The 18,261-nt window shown below is 35.1% G+C and overlaps 1 protein-coding gene across 2 annotated transcripts in view; it reads right to left on the bottom strand.

The window, feature by feature from the left end:
- Nucleotides 1-18,261, bottom strand: part of LOC140151945 (cysteine sulfinic acid decarboxylase-like) — a 35,949-nt gene that overhangs the window by 14,266 nt on the left and 3,422 nt on the right. For both annotated transcript variants that reach the window (XM_072174259.1, XM_072174253.1), the window contains exons 2-6: nt 17,033-17,325; nt 16,302-16,427; nt 11,443-11,533; nt 4,031-4,137; nt 3,224-3,339 (exon numbers count right to left, since the gene is read on the bottom strand). In XM_072174259.1, coding sequence (XP_072030360.1) covers nt 3,224-3,339; nt 4,031-4,137; nt 11,443-11,533; nt 16,302-16,427; nt 17,033-17,325 — 733 coding nt within the window. The remainder of the gene's footprint in view (nt 1-3,223; nt 3,340-4,030; nt 4,138-11,442; nt 11,534-16,301; nt 16,428-17,032; nt 17,326-18,261) is intronic.

Consider the following 18,261-nt stretch of genomic DNA (forward strand, 5'->3'; position numbering starts at 1 on the left):
CACAAGATTAAGTATCTCTAGTCAACTTTACATCCAAATACTGGTCACTATGGCTTCATATTTGGTTCAATTTTAACCATCATTCTGGGTTTTGTGAAGACACTCTGCTGCCACCCAATTTTTTATGCATGTTCACAAGCCAATTACTTCTGTATATCCTACAAGACATTTGGTTTAATTTTGACTATCAGCAACTGGTCAATGAATTATTGTAGTAGTCCTGCTGCTGTCCATTGCATTTATAATTTGGCCATTTTAAAATCCACATGAGAAGTGCACATACAGAATTTGGCTATTATCATGATTATTGAGTACACTTAATCTTGCATTTGTTTCTTAACTAATACAATTTTCCATATACAATCTGTCCTCCACAATGCATATTTCACACAAAAATACCAATTCCTGAAGTCAAGCGATCAAAATGAAAGCAGATTATGAACACTCGTAAAGTAATCAATCCGAGTTCAGATGTCGGGGGGGATTCATATTGTGTTTTGTACCTCACATTGAGGCCTGCAGCAAAATAATCTGACTCCCAAGCATATTAGATGTTTCACAACAGCCCAGAATGGAATGAGGCTATCATTCACCTCAGGCCTGAAATTTCAAGAAGAATTTTAATATTTTTTACATGGTAATTATGATTCTAATACTAATCTGCAAATATTGCCAATTTGCAACATCACATACATGCAATTAGCCCTGCAGCTGGCTTGATCAATGTTAATATTGCATTCATTATAATCAGTGTCAAGTTCTGATTAATTTTTGAAGGCGAAAGTAGGTGTGTAGGAACATACAATATACCAATGCATGCATCACTAACCAATGTGAAACAGAGAGAATTGGCAGATTGGATCCCATTCTATATCCAGCGATGTCTGGAATATAACTTAAGCTATCACATCATGGAAGACAGTTTGTATATATGCGATATGTGAATTTATACAATGGTCAGTAAGAGTTCTAATCTACATTTCAGATGACTGTATTTTTCACAGAACAATAAATATATTGTCGTATTGCACTTGGAAGTTCAACTCATCAAACACAGTCTTCTGAATACAAAAAGATATTCCCTACATTACATCTCTTGTATTACATATATCCTACCTTTATAGGGAGTCTTAAGAATCATGGAAGAAATCTGTTAATCTGGTCTACAAGAAATTGTTTCTTTTTCACCCAATTTTTCTTTTCTTTTTTTTGCATCTGTTTCCATTTTGTTTTGCATGTTTCTTATTAGCTAAATATGTGTACCCACACCACTGACACCAAATATACCTTGATCACAAATAACTAATTTGAAGTACTGTGACCACCATCCTTCCATAATATCTTTAAGACACCCGTTCCATGGTCCAAGGCAAAATGACTTAAAAGTTCTTATATTTACACATTTAAAGTCAATTAAAAAATAATGACAATAAAAATGTACGATTCCGGTCCATTAAAAACAGAATTATTAAAAAAAATATCCATATCATGAAAATTCAAAAATGCAACAAAAAAGAATAATTTTAAAGCCAGTTGAAATTGAATTAAAATCAATCTTAAATATAAAATGCTTCAATGCAAACCCTCTTGTATACTGCTGGTGAATTCAATAGCTTCAAATCCATGTACGCCCAAATGTACAAAAAGATGCATTTGACATGTGATATGAAACGGTATGTCATTTATTTCTAAACACATGCCTCTGCTAACCAAAATATGCAAAATCACCAATTGATAATGATAAAATTCATTTACAGTTATTTGAATTTCAAGTATGAATGACAAACACAACAAAATGATTGCAACAATTTTTTTTTTTCAAATAATGGATTCACAGTACCCAGACAAATCAAACATAATCAACAGAAAGATGGTAGGCAAATTTTACCCAAATCACCATGTTTATCTTTACAATAGGAATTTATGTTATTTGAATCAATAATATGGTATGCAAATGTGAAAAGAACACTAACAATTTATCAAATATTACATAAGAATTAAGTAAGAATGTATAAGGAAGGCATATTGTCAGTCAAGTGTCACATACTAGGAACATTTTCAAAACTATTGCCAAGGAATTGTCGCTGTTGTTCATAAAGTGTTTAGAAAAACAATCAAGTAATTGAACCTCAAGAGGTAAATTTGACACAGTCAGCAAATTTTAATCAAGTAATCCTAGAAGTCCAGCCATTTTTTGTTATAAAACATCAACGCTTCATTCATTATCCAACATCGACACCTCATTTGCCTAAACAATCCAAGTAATCCTGGCCTGACCTTGTTCTTCATGTGATTTAAATTTATCAATTGGAAAGAGTGCAGTAAATTCAAATATACTCATCATCAAAATGTTCAAAGGTCTTGTTTGCTAATGATAATTTTTCCAGTAAAGAAAATCTAATTGAAGCATTATATAGTCAATCTTAACCACTGATTTGAAATTCAACATTCTGATGTAAAAAAGAAAAAGGAAAAATTGATACACTTACATTGCTAAACAACTGAAAGATATATGACAGGCTGGATGCTAAAAGGATATCATGTTATCGAAAAGAGCTTCATAAAGTTTGAAACAACATACATGGATGAGACAATAAACCTGCCTTCTCGGTACATTTATCATGTTTAAATTACCTTTTCTTCTTAAAATTTGAGTAACTTATTAAAAATCTGTATCATGCAGCAATGTGTTATAAAATGAATTAAAATTAATCATATCACTCAGCAATTTGAAATCATGATAAAAATGGCAAATGAAATTGGTATATTCTTACATCAAGCTGAACATTAGTAAACTAACTTGAAGGAGCACATTCAAATACATTCACGATCCAATAACTTCTCAAGCCAATTGGCAATTATTTTTTAATAAAAAGAGCAAGCGTGCAATGACTATGGTAATTGCTGCATCCATCTTATGAATTTAATAAAATTTAAATGAGCACATAATGAATGTAAAATTATAAATTTATTGGTAATTTTATTAACTGCAAATTTCTGAAGGTAGATTTTCTGTCTTATTCATATAAGTCCCTTCACACTAATACAACATTAGTTTTTTTTCCATTTATTTTCCCCTTTTGTATTTCTTTTTAATTTGTTATCATAATGTAACTTAATTCTCCTCCGCACAATTATATGAGTACTTTGCAAGTTGCCGGAGCTCTCTCTTCTCCATGATACCTTTTAGCATTGACCTGGCATGATTTGGTGTAACACCTACCTGTTCTGAGGTAAATAAAGCCAGTCTTTGACAAGAAAATAGACCTTTTTCTTTGATGTCTGGACAATGTTTATACCTCGCCAGATTCATGGCATACATGTTGGCTATTGATCCACCTGTGAATAGTAAACAATTAGGATAGACCAGGTAAGATAGTCCCTTTCTACAGATTTAATATTTCTGGGGCCCATTTCACTAAACTGGATGAAGCTTTGTAAGTCTCGAACTCATTCATAACTTACGACGAGTCGCAAGCTCCATTTCACTAAACTAACTTATGAACAGTACCCTTTGTAAGTAATAGGGGTTTACTACAGGGACCACTTCGTAAAAAGTTACATCTAGTATGGGTATTTTTGTAACTTAAAAAACGGTTACTTGATTTACGAAGGGTTCAAAGTTTAGCGAATTGGCCCCAGATGACATTAATTTGTACATCTCAATGCTAGCAATTTATTGATATATTGAAACACCTTCACATACGCAATTACACATGGACTTTCTCACACTGAATGGAAGAACTTCCAAATTGAATCTGGGCCTGTCATTCACAAATAGCCTCAAATGAATTTAAAGCAATATTTTCTCACGCCTAACTCAATTTGGTCAAAATATATAGACTTGGGTCATTTCTTTATTCATGTATTCAATTGGTTGTATGAAATTTCAATCTGCCCCACAATTAATGTGCAGAAATGGAAGAAGTGGAATTGTAGATGATATTCCCAGGAAATTATCACTTATTTCAAGCCATGTCTAGAATTATAACATCATTCTAATGCCATCTTGTTCCTTCTTTCACCATACCTGGGCAAAATATTCCATCCCCATCTGTGTATCCAATAGTTTCTCTCAATCTCTGCAACACTTCTGACTCCATCAGGGTAAAGACTGGTGCTACCTCATACGTGTATCTGTAACAGAATGCATCAAATCATTAAAATACTGCACCTGTGAAACCACATTGAATTTACCTTGGATCAACTGGTGGATGTACAAGCCTCAAAATAAACAAATCTGGACCAGGAGCCACACATTCGGAAAAAGCTGCTCCTGGTCCTGAGATTATCTAGTGAACCAGGAGCCATTTTAAAGAGTTAAGAGTCATTTAAATTTCAATTGTACAAATCATACAAAACCTGTTTTAACTACCAGGCTTTTTTTTTTTTTTTAATGTAGCCTGGTTCATATGATTTTGGTGTGGACCAAGAGCCAAAATGTTATGACCATTGGGTAAATTTACCCAATTTATGGCTCCTGGGTGCCTAGTTATTTTGAAGCATTTGGATGTAATTGTGAGTCAATGTATTTGATAATAGTTTATTTGAACTTGGTGAGTGCATCTGATGACCAACATTTATTTTTAGGACTTGTATCTAGTACATTATATAACCATCAACAATATTTTTGACAGCTTTTTGATGTGTCTTGGAAAAATTAATGATTTAAATATAAATATATATACTAAGAGCTGTATGCAGCTTTATTTATGAAATTGATCCAGTTCATGAGTTATATTCAAATTGCAACATTTAAAGTTTTTAATGGGTTCCACCGAAATGTGTGAATCAAAGACAATCAATTTGATTTATTTAAACATGGTAAAATTTATACAAACTAATGAATTGAATATAACTCTCTTATATATCCCAATAAGAATTTTAATTACCGTTATAAATACTATCTGACAGAACATAAAATACAGGATTACAGTACACATAAAGTTTGAGTGAGAGCTGCCTTCTTATCATGAGGCTCCCTTGACCACAAGGTTTTGAGGTTCGAGTCCAGATAAAGGTTTAGGTCTTGGATTTGATTTCAATGAAGATGATGAGTAATTTTGTCTGTTTTCACCTTCAATATTTTGATGCTACTGATGTAAAACATGCTTCATGAGATATTGGGCTTCAAACACTATAAGCTATCACAAATCATTGTTCATTATAATACCCGGACAAGATCTTCAGAAATGTCAAGGCAATCCTAGTAACTAAATCATCAGAAATAAGGACAAAATCAAAGAGTCCCCCCCCCCGGACCCTTGCCACTGAAATTCCAGGGGTCCTCGCCAAGTTCCAATGGTCCCATAACATTACAGTATGAATAAAATGTATTTCTGGGAAGAGACCATGGGGAATTTTGATTCATGAATGCAATGGTTTCATGTTTTTCTTGACATTCAAGCTTGTATGGAACAATCTCTTTTAAAACCACAACTGTGTAGGTTATCAGAGAGAGAGAGCACATTCGCACTTGTGTTAATCTCTAGACTACCAAGCATAGAGTATAGCGAGATCGCATACCAGGAAGTGAAATTGCAACTTCGCTTGAAAACCAGTTTAGACCGCTTTGCAGGAAAGTCCCTGCTCCTGTCAAGATCACTTCCACTTTTGTTAATTTGATCATAAATCAGTGTAATAGATCCTCAAAATAAAGGGTGAAATTTAAGCCATTCAACAAGAATCATGCTCAAGACAGGTTTAATTTATTCAAGGGGAATATGGTAGGATGAATTCGGTAATAAATGCTATTTCAGGGTTGTAAAATTTCTCATCCACAGCTGTGCACAGGGGCCTTGTCTACTTTTGTTGACCTGTGGATCAGCTTTATTTCAAGGCCTGTACTAAATTGTGAACTAATGTGAAGGACTTTTAAGTTGGGTTAATGGTAATTATTATCTCATATCAAACATACATATTAATCTGATAGTGATAAACAAATAACCGTATCTACCATGTCTACCACACCTCACGTACATACAGTCGTAAAATCATGTACCCTCTTTTGTTTATTTTTATGTTTGCTTGATTTTTTTGAATGAGTAAATATGTCATTTTGATCTCTTGATAGAGCTGCATAATTTAGCATGAACCTTACATGGTCACAGTTTCTGTTTTCATTAAAACTGGGCTGTTTTCGGTGTTCATGTTTTCTTATATAGGTCATAGGAGGCAGCACTCATCAATCCAAGACTACATTATGTCATGATTTCAGTGTAGTGATCATGAAATTTGGTACAGAAGACTTGCCATTCTCAATGAAAATGTTTTTGACAAAATTCAGTAAGTTATTTTTAAGAGTAACATTTATAACACTTTATTTGAAGCTTCTTGGATGAGAAGATGATAGAGGGCGGGTATTGAACTGAAGGCCTATAGATAATAACATCAGTGCTCTTCTCCATCTGACTCATTAGCTCAGTTGGTTGAAGCTTCTTGGATGAGAAGATGATAGAGGGCGGGTATTGAACTGAAGGCCTATAGATAATAACATCAGTGCTCTTCTCCATCTGACTCATTAGCTCAGTTGGTAGAGCATCGGTCCGGTGATCCGAAGGTCCCAGGTTCAAATCCTGGATGGTCAGTGAAATGTTTTCACTGGCTGTCATTTATGTATGTGTTGACTTGTGTTAAAAACCTTTCTCATACTTTATTTGATGTATGAAAAAATTCTACAGAACACTGACACCAGTATTCACCAATTATTCATCAATATCATCTGTTAGTATGCTAAAATATTGCACTAATATTTTATTGAAAGTATTTTAACCAGACATGGAGTTTCCACATCTATGCACAAAATGCAAATTATTCATTTAATCGACTTTTGTCATTTGCACCTGTAGCAAATTTTATGGTAAAAATCACAAGAACTACTTAATTACATCACCATCATCGTCATACATATTCATTAAGTAATTTTTAGCATCATGATATATCACAAGCGATCACATATCAATTTTTATCATCATGAATTATCACAAGTTATCACGTATCAGCTGTTGAAGTGAATATGGCAAACAGTACAACTTCTAAAGTTCAAAAATCTCCTAATGAATATGAACTGAGGATACAATGGATAATATTTCAGTGTGAACATGGAAATCATCTACTTCTGTTCAATAAAACCATTTTTTGCTACAAATGTTTGCTTTCTGTTTGTTACGTTCTTTTTTTTGGTGGCATTTTTCTTTGAAAATTTTGTTTTGATATTCAAATCCAAACCCATTTTGCTTTAATATGATTTACTTCAAATTATGTGCTAAATGCATGCATAAATATTAACCCTAACCCAACTAGGACTCACTAAAGCTCACTATTAAATCCACTCTGCGTGCATGCATTCCACGGGACTTGATGACGCAATCAGACCAAGTCCTATACCCAGGGAACCGTTGGCCTGGCCAACGTCACCTGTGTAGCTACATGCTGGGGATCTTCTGCGTGGCATGCGAGGGGTCCGAGGTTCAATCCCGGGGTGCCAAGTGACTTTCTTCTTCATCTTCTCTCCTTTTTCGCTCCTTCTTTCCCTTCCGATAGCACAAAAACCAGGGGTAGGGTTAGGGTTAAGCTTATGTACTGCATAACTAAGGAGGTCAATTTACTAAATTAACAATTAATGGGCTCTTTTCAGATCGAGCCATCAGTAGGCAAGGGGCAGCCTACATGTTATTTTGTCCTGAAGAAGTCAAAGCTACTCCTGGTGAAAGCTTGACAGTTCTAAACTTGTCCAACGGCGAACCTGATAAAAAACCCACTGATTGTTATGAATTCATGTCGAAAAAGGCCTATCCCACAATGGGGTAAGTTACTACCCAGCTGTATCTATTGTCAAGCAATGTATCTACTAAGTGGGAAGGAATTTTGGGAGAAACTAACTTATGGTAACCCACATTCAGTGATCATGTAAGGGTTCAGTCTAAGTTCATGCTTCAACTGCCCTTTGAATCTCTTCTCTTATCTTGTGATCAAGTGCCAACTTCAAGTTCAATGTCATTCTAACATACACAGGGTTCTTAATTAACCGGTTAATTGTAAATGGTGGTTAATTAACCAGTTACTCAACATTAATTAACTGTAAGATTGGTAAATTATGGTTGAAAAATATCAGAGCTGGGAGTTATATGTTAGATGACTCTTGCGCATGAACCCATTGCCCTACAAGTGCAAGGGAAAGCTCATGAGCACATGTCCCAAAATGGCAACCTGACCTCCATTAAATATGATGCAAAATTGGTCCATTTTGGGTTATCATATATATACCGTATTCATTCCAATAAGCACCCAGGGCGCTTAACAAAGTCATTTTTTACCTCGTTTGCTTATTTTTTTTTGTAACGGACGCTTATTAGAGACAAAATTTACGATGTTATAAAAGGGTCCTGAGACGTTCTAGTAGCTTTCCTGATGCAGAAAATGTATTGCAAGTTTATGCAGGACTTGTAGTCCTGCAGCTATTTCACTGTATCGACATCTATCTGTCACTTCAACATTAATGGAACCCTTTAGCAAATTGAAAATACCCTGGGTGTGCGCTTATTGGGGCATGGGCGCTTATTGGAACGAATACGGTACAGCTAATTGCTAATATCAGCCAGGCTATCAAAATTCCCTAGATTCATTTCAAATCCTAGATCCAATGGGTGCTAACATAATATTTAAATACACATTTAAATGCCACATACTGAAAGCTTGCATAAAAAGGATTTCCTGAGGTCAACAAAAATATAAGCCAACAAACAAAAACTGCTTACTTTTTTATAAATATTGATAAGCAATTGGTATCAGAAAGTTTCAGCAATCAAATTGGTACGTGCATTTAACAGTATTTATTCATGCTTATTTTTCTCTTCTAGTCCACAACATACATTTGATTGTTATTCAATATAACTGGCATGATTACATTATTTGTACATGTCAAAATGGGGAAAGTACTGGCAACGCTATAAAATTCTACTTTATTTCACATTATTGACTTTGATAAACATGTATGTTGCCGATAACTTTATTTGTATTAATGACTTATTCAAATAAAAATAAGTAGATCATTATTTGACTAAATCCTACTTCAGATAATTCAGATTAAACTGTCAGCTGCATATTGATGTCAATATTGTACAATAAACTACAAACCAAGCACAACATTTCCTGGGAAAATCAAATCACTTTTTCTCACTGTAATAGTTACCTGCTGTAAGAGGTCTGCACACAAAAGACACATAGGCCTACAAAGTAGCACATCCACAATAAACACCCACCAATGCATCATACCCTATTCTATAAAGATACCATTAGATTTGTCATGGGAAGGGCATTGCAGTTGGGTACGGCGGAATTCATTTTCATCTGCCAAATTTTTTATTTCTTATTTTAATATACATGTAGCTCCCTTTATACAGAATCGGGTGGTGCAATTATTTTATTCATCAGCAGGGCAACAAATAATTTCCTTTCTAAAGCAAAATTATTTTCTTTAAAAAAAACTCCCATGCTCCCATGGAAATCTAATAGCGCACCCAAAACATTTTGACAAGTAATGATACATTTATAAAATAAATAGTTCTTTTAAGAACTATTCAAATATTAAATATTCAAAAGGCTATTGTCCCTTAAATGTCTAGGTCTTGTGCTTTACAAAGGACTTACTTCTTGAATTAACTGGAAATGTACATGGTGTATTTATTTTATTTTTGCCCTACTAGTTCTTATTTAGGTTTCACTTCTGCTCTCTAAGCTACTATAAAACCAATTCATTTAGTTTCCTGACAGTGGGTGTGGGAAGAAAAAATATAATGACAATGAATTTATAAACCTAATTGAACTGGTAACTTGAGAAGCATACATTTTCCAACACTCAAAGCAGGAAAATGTTAATGAAAATGTGGACACATGTATGCATACTACGTCAATCAATTTTCATATAACTTGTCTGGACAACCTTGATCATTGCTTCAGCATAGCCAATATTTTTTTCAATCCATATTAATTTTTTAATTAAACATTTACAAAGTTTTCATTAATGTTTGAACACACCTGGGACAAAAAAACACCTGGTGTTTCTAAAGTACAGTAGTGCAAACATACAGTGGAATTTTCCACTGTCACATGGTCCCTGATTCAAACATTTATTAAATACATGTATGCAAATACTTGGGAGAGGAGATGGAATCAGCAATTAGGCTAAATACCAGTGGTGGTCTGGGCAATTCATTGAATTGTTTGGCACTGACAAGTAAGTCTATTGAAAATATGCTAATAATATGTCCAAGCTCACATATTGGGACACTATGAATTGTGTTGAACAAATGTTTCAGCCTGATGACACACAAGAACATATTTGAATCAATACTATACTGTTGCCATAGTAACCTCTTTTGTGTGGAGGCAAATCTAATTCTGCAAGTCATCCTAGAAGCCCTAACCACAGTGCCCTACATGTAATAATAATTGAATCCATATTACACTGTTACCATAGCAATTACAGCAATTCATCATTCACAATTCTAAGGACTGGTGGAACAAGTTTTTGATACATTCAATATATTTTTTAAATCAATGTGCAGGAATTGAATTGAAACATAGATTGAAATGAATAAGTAACTATGACATTAAAACTTAGAAATAAATCATTCATTTCAATACTTCCTGCATTTCCCCATTTAATGATGGAGTCTTTATGTGTGTAATTATACAGTGCAGTGAACTTTACATTGTGGGCAATAATTTCTTGAAGCCATAACATGTACTAAATTGGAAACCAAAACAGATCCTGTTAACATTGCAGTAATTGGTACAGGCTACATATACTCCTGTGATCTTGTCAGGCCTCTGAGAATGTCAGGTCATGCGTCCACCTGAGCTGTCTCCTCTGGAATGCAAGCGTTTCAGGATTTCAAAACATACGCAATAAATAAGGCCAAGTGTTAAAAATCATCTAGGATTAAAAACAAAAACCTGGTCTTTTCAAATAGAGTCAGTCGGGTGGTTTTTAAAAAAAAATTTTTTGGTTTTTTTGCTTATCTCTAAAAATCACCCAAATCTGCAAATGAAATAGCAATATTTGTCCTTTGGTTACCTCACATTTTTTTTCAGTCAAAATAAATCTACTTGTTCTCATTTTATATGCAAATATACAGCAATTCCGTTAAATTGCTGTATTATAGCAGCAAGTACCACTTTTGTTTCATATTTTTCAAGATATTTTGCTTTGCAACTTTTCTTTGTTTTTTGTTAATCTTTAAAAAAAATGCAATACTTGTTTGTAAAATTTCTTAACCTGAACTCTCATTTCCTCATGGGGGAAATCCTTAAATTAAACAGACAACAAACAAAATACCAACATCACCAACAAACAGCAAACAAATTATGTACAAAGTACCATCTAATGCACAAACTGTTAGCTGATTTTGTGTATCTACACATTTTGTATACCATACTTACTGACTTGTGTTGATGGCATCTGTTAACCAGGTACCTGCTAAACCATATAAGTCTTGACCAGAAAATAATTGATTGAAGAAACGCGGATGACCTACAGTAAAAAATGAACAAATTAAAAAAGCATTTTTCTTATATTATTTATTAATCAAAGTTATTCAGAACTAGTACACGAGGATTATGAGTTGATTTGATAACATTATGTAATGAGGTGATAAATAGGCCTCTTATTTATGAGAATTTATGCTCCTGGGTACCTAGACTACCCCGTAGTCCACTTGCCCATTGTGCATACTCTGGATATTGTATTTAAGCTTAAAACTCTGATTTAATTAATGTGTGCACAATTGATAGATTTTCACATCTGATCAGTCACCCTACTCCCTCTGTTTGTTAGCTTCCCAAGTGGACTACTGACATTGCCTTACGGTTAAGATTTTTAACGCGGACTCTATGGAGAGTTAGGCCAATTTCTGGCCTAACTAAAATTGGCCATGATGTAATGCATCTTTAAATGGATCTGCCTTGTGATTGGTCGCCCATACCTCGCTATGGTTTAAATCGTCTGGGCCCGCGCCATTACCATTAACTACACCGTAAACAACTGTCTGTGGTATTTGCGGCGCTTTTGTGTTGACGCTGAAAGTTAATCTCTCATCAAACATCTAGCTGCATTTGTGGTTAATGGACTGATAAACAAGTATGCTTGACAGTGTGTTTTTAGAGAGCAAAGTCCAGGGGGTAAAGTTCTGCTTACAATTCAAAGTTCATAGTCGAAATTTCAGGGTTCGCTATCAATAAACTGGTAGATTCCAAAATCAGAATTGTTCAGTTTTAAAGTGAGCCGTTATAATTATGCAAGATAATGTTGCATTCAATTACTTTTATTGTCACTAATCGTCTGATATTTTTAACTCTTTATGACCATTTTACTATTGAATACTTTAATTTTAATAAACATCAGTATAATTTTGAGTTCAACGAAATGGGTTCATCATGACTAATAATAACATATTTTTAATAAAATTCGACTATGGCATAGTCTACTGGGTACCTGGTAACCAGGGTTCAAGTACCACCAGGGATCAAGTCAAAGTGCAGTGCCCCGATGCACAGTGTTAAATTTGCACTTTTTTTTCAAATGGCCTCCAAACAGACGTGTGTATGTAGCAATGATATTTTATTGAAAATCTGCGAAATATTTTATGTATGCAATATTAGTTAAACAACATCTGTGTTTGACATTGAACTCTATCTGGCCAGTGCAAGGCTGGTAAATATAATTAAATAATGACCTTTGGGTATCCAGCAGCTGGTTTTTGTACCCTGGTATCATAATTTTCCAGTGTGACTCAGGAACTAGTTATAAATGTTCAGAATCAGTGAGCTTGTGGTTATCTTCCTGTTTGAAGCCCAGTTTATATACTTTACACATTCTTTTTTTCCTCATAGGCAGGGGCGCGGCGTAGCAAGAACATCAGGGGCCCATGGACAAGGAGCAGTACGGGCCCTTTTAACCAGGGCGGGATTTACCTTATGGTGGCCCTGGGCCAGGCCAAAATTTGGAGGCCCGAACTCACAGGCCGAGGAAGGCATGTGCACTCAAGTGAGTGACCAAGTTTTGGTTTAGCCTACGTACAATATAGAGGGGGCTAACATACGTTGTTCCGATGTTACTAGGACATTTGCGCACAAAGCACACGAATAAATTCAATTTCAGACTATTTTGCCCTATTTTGGCCAAAAAACATGCTGTTATTGGTGTTAAAAGAAAGATGCATAGGGCAATTTTGGGGCCCCCACCCCCAGTTTTTGGGGCCCTGGACCCGAGCCCATCTGCCCCAATGGTAAATCCGGCCCTGCTCTCCACTATCAGCCCTTATTTAATTTTCGCTTTTGTACTCGGGGCCCCTGAACCCTCGGGCCCATGCACTTTGTCCACCCTGCCCCCCCTTGCTACGCCCCTGCTCATAGGTTATGGTAATATGATCTCCTGTTTGCTCAGTTGTTTTTACAAGCCGACGACGGATGTCGGCTTGTTCTGTCTCTTCTCAATTCTTTCTTCTTACAAGCCGACGACGGATGTCGGCTTGTTCTGTCTCTTCTCAATTCTTCTTCTTCTTTCTTCTTCTGGCAACCAATCAACTGCATCTAGCTTCGCAAAGGATTGACAGATTTCAACCAAAGTTGACCCAAATGACCACTGCGCTAGGCCAAACCTTCCATTTGACTTTGACCTCGCTGTGACCTTTGACCTAGCTATAATGGTCAAAAATGTGATTTCACAAAAAATGCTACTCCTTCCACAAATTTCATGCAATGATCATGTGACTCATGCATATGAATCAACATATGGCAGTGCTTAAAACTTCCTAAAAAGAATTGAGGTCAAAGGTCATTAAGGGGGTCATTTCCGGTCTGAAAGCTAAAAATATTCAAAAAATCACTGTCTTTACAAAATATATAGCAGAGAGTCGCCATTAGCACACATGCATTGCTACTAGCCAGGGTCTTTAGGATGCCTACAGGTTTGGGGTCAAAGGTCATTAAGGGTTACTTCCGTCAAAAACCAAAAATGTTCAAAAAATTTTATCTCAAAATGTAAACAGACCAGAATAATATAACCAACATACATGAATTAGTGTTCCCTGATGTATGCATGGTATTTTTATTTTGGGGGTCAAAGGTCATTAAGGGTCACTTCCTGGTTTTAGCTGAATAACTTCAAGAATTTTTATCTCAAGAACTGAACATGTTAGAATTTTTTAATTAAAATTGGAACAATGCATTTTGTCGGTGTACATAAGGTTTTTTTTTACATTGTGGTCAAAGGTCATTAAAGGGGTCAAAAGGTCAATCAAAAATTTTCAAAAAATCAAAATCCATGTATAAGTTCCGATTAAGCTGAAATTCACCAGGAATATTTCTTATGACATCCTAAGCACAGTGCAAGAGCAGTTGACCCCATCCGTAACCCAGGGGTCAAGTTATAGGGGTCAAATTGCGGCTTGTATTCAGCGTCTGTTGACTCTAGTTCTTTCTTTCTTCTGGCAACTCGTGACATTTTGCGTGACTAGCCCTTTCGCCCTAGCTCTCTTATGCTTCGACAGATTTCAACCATACTTGAGCCAAATGACCACTGGAGTAGGCCAAACCTTACATTTGACTTTGACCTGACTGTGACCTTTGACCTTGACCTTATGGTCAAAAATGTTGATTTCACAAAAAATGCTACTCCTTCCACAAATTACATGCAATGATCATGTGACTCATGCATATGAATCAACATGTGGCAGTGCTTAAAACTTCCTAAAAAGAATTGAGGTCAAAGGTCATTAAGGGGTCATTTCCGGTAAAATCTGAAAAATTTGTAAAAAATATTCAAAAAATCACTGTCTGTACAAATTACATAGCAGAGAGTCGACATTAACACACATGCATTGCTATTAGCCAGGGTCTTTAGGATGCCTACAGTTTCGGGGTCAAAGGTCATTAAGGGGTTACTTCCGGTCAAAAACCAAAATTATCAAAAATGTTCAAAACATTTTTATTTCAAAATGTAAACAGACCAGAATAATATAACCAACATACATGAATTAGTGTTCCCTGATGTATGCATGGTATTTTTATTTTGGGGTCAAAGGTCATTAAGGGGTCACTTCCTGTTTTTAGCTGAATAACTTTTAGAATTTTTATCTCAAGAACTGAACATGTTAGAATTTTTTAATTAAAATTGGAACAATGCATTTTGTCGGTGTACATAAGTTGTTTTTTTCATTGAGGTCAAAGGTCATTAAGGGGGTCAAAAGGTCAATCAAAAATTTAAAAAATCAAAATCCATGTTTAAGTTCGATTAAGCTGAAATTCACCAGGAATATTTCTTATGACATCCTAAGCACAATGTAAGAGCAGTTGACCCCATCCGTAACCCAGGGGTCAAGTTATAGGGGTCAAATTGCGGCTTGTATTCAGCGTCTGTTGACTCTAGTCCTATTTGTTTCACTGCATGTTCAGTTGCATAAATTTCTATGATATGTTGAAGTACTATTTTCTGTGGACCCATAGTTCTCTATGTAGTCCCTCAAAAGCACTTCCCTGCTCAAAGGTTATAATCATTAGGATTGACAACATCAGACATCTGACTACGATTTTAATTTATATCTGGTCAACCAGACCACAGGTGTTCCAATATCTGTGACCAGACCTGGCTGACCAAATGTAAATTAAATCTTAATTTTAACATACCAGATAGCTCCAGATGAATGATAGTCTACACAGGTAGATCGGACAACTGGTTTGAAACCAATGTAATCGGAATTCCTGAACCAGGGGCCCCTATTGAAGGTCAACAAGATGAACACAATTGTTCGAGTTCATGGTCCTTTTTGACATAAGACTGGATTCTAATTATGAAACTAAGCTTTTCAATACTTTGGAAGATTTTATTTGGCACCAATTTAAGGTCTTTTGGTCACTGAACTTTAAACAATTCCAGAAACATACAAACACAGTCAAAACCTAATCCTTTAGTTGGACCTACTTGATTTGAATTATATGTACATGTACCCTGTGCATTTGATTTTTTTGTTCACAGATTCAGATTGTCCATTGTGTCCAAATTCCATAAGATAAGAGATTGGCCTTAGCATGACAACAAACTATTTGACTGATAATCATAGATCTGTGTATTCAGGCATACTGACCTCACCCAATTCCAGAAAAAACTATATTATTCTGTTTTGTCAATTTAGAAATACATTGTATGCTATTTTATAATAGTTAAATCCTAATCTTCTAACTAGAAATGGCTATCATTTCTGGTTCAGTGGTTCTATGTCTAAGTATAGCATAATTTTGCTTACCTGGTTTGACACTGAGGTCTATTGTCTGTTTTGCAAGGTCTAGTAATCTTTGGTTGGTTTCTGGCTCATCCCTGATTGTGAAATCAAATCTCTGCTTCAGTACATCAGGTTGTAAGAAGTCAATCACTGTAAAGAAATAGATTTAAAGGTAATCAGGAAACTGCAATGACTAACAGAATGGTCAATTGCAGATCCGTCGGATAATGCTTTTTCAATGGGAAATGAACTTTGCTGCTTGGATGATGTCACAACGAGGTTAGCATTTATTCCGTATTGAAAAGCGTGTTCCGACGGATCTGCACTCGACCGGCCTCCTAGATACAGGGAAATTCAGATCAGTCTAAATATTGTAAATGCTGGTGGGCGCAAAACAATGTCAAAATGATATTTTTCTTGCAATTTTCCATACACTACAATTTTCAAATTCTTTATAATTAATTCATAACCTCATGAATATATCCGATGCAGGTGATCCAATCATATTTTATTACCGTAATTTGTAACGATGCGAACACAAAATGGAGGTCATTAATATTTCACAATTCAAGACCAAAAAGTGTGTTACAATTGTTCCATATTTTCAGTATTTCCTCATTTAAAAAAACACATTTTCCTGAATCTACATTGGAAGTTGGTATTATGCAGTAGGATTTCAACCAACAGACCAATAGGCCTATAATGTATCTATAGCAAGAACAATGCTAAAAAATACCATAAATCAATTTTAATACCTCTTGTTTGGCCCACTGATGTCTTTACCACCATTTCTTCATATACCAGGTGAATGAAATCATAAAAAAATTTCTTCTCTGCTATCGATTTTTTATTGGTCATATCTAGTAAGCTGAGGTCATCCTGTTCCATGTGGGGGTAAGACCTTTCCATGTCCAAGCCACTGTCGTCATCTTGGTAAATTTCACCAGCTTCCATCTGGACGGATTTATGTGTCTTGTAGACATTGCCATTACTTGAATGATGGTTCATGCTGGCGTATTCTGAAATGTGAGTATTCATCATGTCGGAACTGTAACAAAACAAACAATTACACACAATGACAAGTTTGTCAGCAATGTTCTAAGTTGCCTGCATAGCATCCAAAAACGAAGATGCAATATTGAGTACTTATGACCCAGCAAACACAAAAAACTTTTCAACATTATTCGTTAAAGGTTAGAAAAGATCGAAATGTCAGATACAAACAGTATAAAATATTCAAAAACATTTTTTGAAAACTTTTTTTAACATAATGTTATTTAAGTGCTGATGAAAAAATGTTTGCAAAAATATTGTTCTTGTTTGCTGGAGATTGCCATTATTTACGGTACCTTCTTTTGTGCTGTCAATCATACTTTTTGAATAATGTTGATGATTTGATTATCATACTTTTTTTAAATTTACGTTGATACCTTAAAAGTTATTGTGATCATGATGACAGTGTCTATTATAATATTTAAAAAATGTTACGAAATAGAAATTAGGCTTGGGCGATTATTAAACACATTTGATTTCTATTATTTTTTTAGGTTGCAACTATTTTTCAAGGCGGTTCTTGAACCACGAGTCTCGCCTGCTTTCGCGATTACTTTTGGTAGAAGTAAATGAAAAGGCGGTTCTTGGCTGGGCACGATTACCAGGCTGTTGGTGCAAGTTTCATGCCCATCTGACAGTTAATACCTAAGATGACCCTAAGGCTTACATCCATCATTGTTTCATGACCATTTCTACCAAACCATCAATGATGAAAACATGCACACTGAAAGATCAAAAAACAATAACTCCTATCAACCCTCAATTCATTACTCCAAATTGTCTTTTCTGCCTTTTACCCATGCTTATTATTAAGAAATACACTGCAGTTTATAGTTAATTGGCTATATAAACTCACCTTACACATGCACATTTTTTTTTAAATTTACGATAACTTGCAATGTAGCCCCCCCTATAATTTACAGTAGATAGG

The sequence above is a fragment of the Amphiura filiformis genome, chromosome 1, assembly GCF_039555335.1.
Source record: "Amphiura filiformis chromosome 1, Afil_fr2py, whole genome shotgun sequence".
Taxonomy (NCBI): domain Eukaryota; kingdom Metazoa; phylum Echinodermata; class Ophiuroidea; order Amphilepidida; family Amphiuridae; genus Amphiura; species Amphiura filiformis.